This window comes from Micrasema longulum, unplaced genomic scaffold (genome assembly GCF_059751315.1).
Source record: "Micrasema longulum isolate JH-2025_06_02 unplaced genomic scaffold, ASM5975131v1 h1tg000442l, whole genome shotgun sequence".
Classification (NCBI taxonomy): domain Eukaryota; kingdom Metazoa; phylum Arthropoda; class Insecta; order Trichoptera; family Brachycentridae; genus Micrasema; species Micrasema longulum.
Window position 1 is genome coordinate 194,341 of NW_028277641.1, and position 5,313 is coordinate 199,653.

At 32.0% G+C, this 5,313-nt stretch overlaps 1 protein-coding gene across 1 annotated transcript; it reads left to right on the plus strand.

Moving 5' to 3' along the window:
• The first annotated feature begins 468 nt into the window (after positions 1-468).
• On the plus strand, positions 469-1,077 carry LOC148281533 (uncharacterized). Its single transcript, XM_088226576.1, has one exon. The coding sequence runs from the start codon at positions 469-471 to the stop codon at positions 1,075-1,077; it is 609 nt and encodes a 202-aa protein (XP_088082702.1).
• Positions 1,078-5,313: the final 4,236 nt, after the last annotated feature.

Below are 5,313 nucleotides of genomic sequence, written 5' to 3' on the forward strand. Positions count from 1 at the left end.
AGAATACAGTTCTGTTTGTGAAATAAAACCAGAATCCTTGACATTTATTTTAAGTTAAATAAACAATTAAAAGTAAAAATCTAAGGTATTAAAGTGCAAAATCAGATATAAACTTGAGTTTAAAAAAGTGCTAAGAGCAAAAAATATTATTGTGACCAAAACTACTAGTGAAAAGTAGTATTACTGTGATTGGTTTAAATTAAACTATACAACCAATCCCTAGTCAGAACCTCTGAGTTGGACTTTGAACTCAAAACTCGTACTCTGAATACCTACTTATTTATTTCACATATTCTTACAATGACTAGCAACGCTCGCAGCACACGGCGGCAAGAGAGCTCAGAGGCAAACCCATCTAACTTTAATGAGACTTTAATTATTTTCAAAAGAGAAATTTTAGGAGAAATTAAAAAAGTGTTTAATGAAATCAAAGAGATTAAATGCAGCATCGAATATTGCCACAGTAAAATGGAAGAATTAACCAACAAAGTATCTACTCTAGATGATAAATGTAGAGATGTAGACATGGTTAAGGATAGAGTTACATTGTTGGAGAGCACCATATTAAATATGCAATTAAAACTGAATAAAAGCGAACAAAGAAGTTTAAGTGAAAACGTCGAGATAATTGGTATTCCAGAGAAAAAAAGTGAACAACTCCCAAATCTAATCCAGACACTAGGAGATCATTATGGAATTAAACTGGCCCCATCAGATATTAACTTCGTCACCAGAATTCGTGTTAAAGAACTGCCTAAAAACAAACCTCATTTTACAAGACCCATTATTGTTAAATTTGCATCGCAGAAAACCAGAGACCAAATATTAGCAGCGGCTAAAATGAAGAAAGATTTGACCTCTGGCGATTTGAATCTACCAGGGAACATCAAAATTTTCACCAACGAACACCTAACTTCAGTAACCCGTGCCCTCTTCAACCAAGTCCGTAGTTTGTCTAAAGAAAAGAATTTTAAGTTCGTCTGGGTTAAAAATGGACAAGTATTCATTCGTAGAAGTGAAAATAGCCCAATTGTTCCAGTGATGGGTCATTCCGAGCTGCAAAAGATTTTTTTATAATGATCTCATATCACTTTCTTATTAAATTGATTTTCCTTTTGTTACTTTATAGATATTGCATACATTGTAGTCTTAAGTTAGATAAAATTACAGGGCCAAAGCTCAAATAAGTATATATTATCAAAATGTTACTGGTCTGCGCTCAAAAACTCATAATTTTTATCTTAGTATAACCTCCAATGATTATGACTTTATATTTATAACTGAAACATGGCTACTTCCAAGTATACATAATTCCGAACTATTTGATGACCGCTACCATGTTTATCGTTACGATAGAAATAGTTCTAGACGTGGGGGTGGGGTGATGATTGGAGCAAAGAAGGAATTTAAAGTTTACCACCAACAAAACTGGGAATCCTCAACCGAAAACATTTGGCTGACGTTAACAGGTAACAATAACGTTAAAATTAATTTATGTTGTATTTATATACCACCAGGAAACAATCATACACCCCATATTCACAATTTTCTCGATAAACTAAGCGAGCTCAGAACTATGAAACCTAACGAAGAATTTCTCGTATTAGGTGATTTTAACCTACCCCAAGCTTCGTGGCATAAGAATACAGATGGAACAATGTTTTTGTCTAACAGTGTTCAATCGACCAATGTTTTGAAACTCTCTGATACATTATCATTTACCGGACTCTCCCAATATTGCTCGATACCGAATAGTAACAACAAATATCTTGATCTCGCCATAAGCTCTGTTAGGCTAGTAATGACTAAACCTACTCAGCCCTTAATCCCGGAATGTCGTCATCACGACGCATTACATATTAATTTAGAACAGTTACCTTATATCCCAATGCAAAGGCAATCCCGTTCCATTCTATTGTTCAGAAAAGCCGATTATAGTAAAATAAATTATTGCCTGAGTAACATTAACTGGGAAAGGGAACTATCTAACTTTCCAACAAATACAGCAGTACATATATTTTATGAGAAAGTGAAAAACGTTATCTCCACCAATGTCCCCACAAGAGAGTGTAGTCAAAATAATTCTTACCCAATTTGGTACAGCCCTGCTTTAATTAAACTAACCAAAGAGAAAATCAAAATGTTTAAAAAATGGAAAAAATTCAACAATCCTCTCGATAAAATTGATTTTGGTATATTACGCGCAAGACAAAAACGAATGACTAAATTTTGTTTCAAAAGTTTTGTTAATAATTCTGAACAAAAAATTAAACAAAACCCAAAGTTATTTTGGAATTTCGTCAAAAGTAAGCGTAAAAATCAAGGTTTACCACAATCAATGATATTCGGGGACACAAAAGCAGATAATCCTAAAGAAGTCTGTGAGATGCTTTCGCAATACTTTGCATCCTCATTCAACTATCATACTCATCCACAAACACCTAATATGAGTGTGCAAAAAGATGATCGTGTTAATATTTCTAGTGTTCCTATGTCTCTAAATATGATTGTTAATATTATTAAGAATCTCTCTAATAGCTCAAGTGGAGGAAGTGACAATATTCCATCATATTTTATCAAAATGTGTTGTCATGAAATTGCCAAACCCCTGTTACTAATATTTAAAACATCACTAAGTGAGGGAGTATTTCCTGACATATGGAAACGTGCCCTCATTACCCCGATATACAAATCTGGCTCCAAAAATGATGTGAAAAACTACCGCCCGATATCTAAACTGTGTGTCATGAGTAAGATTTTTGAAAAAATTATTTACAATCAACTATACAATGCTGTCCAGAGCATAATTATTGAAAATCAACACGGTTTTGTCAAATTTAAATCTGTCACATCCAACCTAACATTATTTTTAGAATACGTTTCAAAGGTTATGGACGAAAGGGTTCAAATAGATGTAGTCTACACTGATTATTCCAAAGCCTTTGACACCGTTGTACACAACATACTCCTTACTAAACTATGGAGTTTGGGTATTCATGGTGATCTGTACAGGTGGCTCGTTTCCTACTTAAGTAATAGACTTCAATCAGTGGCCATTAACGGGTTTATCTCAAAGGACGTAAGCGTGCCCTCAGGTGTTCCCCAAGGATCGCACTTGGGGCCGCTACTTTTTATCATCTTCATCAATGACATCAGTAATTGTTTTAAATTTGCCAAATTTTTACTTTTTGCAGACGACATGAAAATTTATTCTGAAATCAATTCACATCAAGATTGCTCTAATTTTCAAGAAGATCTTATTAGGCTAAATGAATACTGCAAACTAAATCACCTTAAACTAAATACTAATAAATGTTATGTAATGACCTTCACTAGAAATAAAACAAAAACTAATTTTAACTACACAATTGATAACAATATCCTCTCTAGAGTAAACGAAATTCGCGATCTTGGAATTATACTTGATTCTAAATTAACTTTTGAAGCTCACATTAATGCAATCGTTAAAAAAGCTTATCAAATGTTGGGTTTCCTAATTCGCATAGGCAATGACTTTAGTAATATACAAACCATTAGACTATTGTACTGTACATATGTAAGAAGTCAGTTAGAATTTGCGTCACCTGCCTGGAACCCTCATTATAAAAAATACATTCATCGAATTGAATCTATTCAATCAAAATTTATATCATACTGCAGATTTAAATTAAGGGTTTCAGAAAATGAAACCAATGAATTTCTCACTCATCTTAACCTAAAACCACTGAAAACCCGTAGAAACGTAGCTGACCTTGTATATCTGTACAAAATTATGAATAATCAGGTTGACTGTCCACAGCTCCTATCCCTAATTGGTTTTAGGATCCCTGTAGCGCAGACCAGAAACAAAAACCAATTTCATATTTTTAAATATAAAACTAATGCTTGCCAAAATTCTTATATATGTAGAACTTGCAATCTGTATAACAATACATTTAACCATATTGATATTAATAATATAACATGCAACAATTTTAGAAAAGTAATTGAAAATCAATTTATGTTTCACTAATTTTTTTTATTTTTTATTTTTTTAAAAATATGTTTTTTAATATTTTCTTATATAATATCTTATTTAACCGAAATACCTACCTGTGCAGTTAGATTGTGTATGGATATGTACATGTACATGTGTATGTGAGTTTGATATTTGGTTAATTATTATAAACACTTTATTTTATTTTAGTTTTTGAGTTTTTTATTTTATTTTTATAATTATTATTTTCTTCAATTAAGTTGTTCTTCTTATAAGGCTCAATAATTATCGCAAATGTTATACTCGCTGCATATGTATCACTGTAAAATGTACATACATATCTAAATTTAATATCTATTCTTAACTTCTTATTAGTAATATTTATCTTTTAGCTTACGAGAAGGCCTGTAATTGGATCTTAATATATAATTTAACCTACACTGTAATTAATAAATATTGTAATCTGTTGGCTTTCCAAAATAAAATAAAATAAAAAAAAATAAAATAAAGTTAATTAACTTTTAAGTAAACATTTTTACAAAAATATTTTTCAGGGGAGATTAGCTCGCTTTTTGTTACTTTACTACTTGGAAGATTTCTTAATGTTTCTGAAGTCTGAAATTCGATTTCTGGCAAAGTAATTGACAAATACATTGCATGTTTGTCTCTTTTTTGTGTTTCCGTTATTTCGCAATTAAGCAAACGAATGACGTGATTTTTTGTTTTGTGAGCTGACCACTCCACCGCGGGGGCAATGTTTTTTGCGGCCTTTGAATATTAACAATGTTATTTTTTTTTTCATAAAATTTTCGAACACTGAAACCTGTTTTCACTCTGATAAAATAGGGTGAATATTAATATAAGCCTTCAATTTTATCGTGTATAGTTGTTGCTAAATGAAATTTGAACATTTTTGGGCGGTTAGACGAATATTTGAATCGATTCTATAAAGGGTTGATCATGCAACATACCAATCCATGTCTATTGTCACCCCTATCTGATGTCAATCGTTTCCGATGGGATGAAAGAGTTATCCCAACGGATATCCCGTGGAATTTGCCAATACTGCCAAAACATAATTGATGAATATTTTTTAATATTTAATATTCATCAAATATATTTGAAATTAAAAACAATGAAAATTAATACCATGCAAGAGGTCTCGGGTTCGATTCCCGACATGATTCAAATGAAATATTTATTCAAAAGGGTGTTTTCACTATAGAATATTTCATAGTCCCTGGACTGGTACCTGAAGCGTGAGACTGATCACCTTACCTTCCTGTTCAAAATTGATCGAGATATGCTGCGATTGGTGTACCAATCTAGTGCCCTAT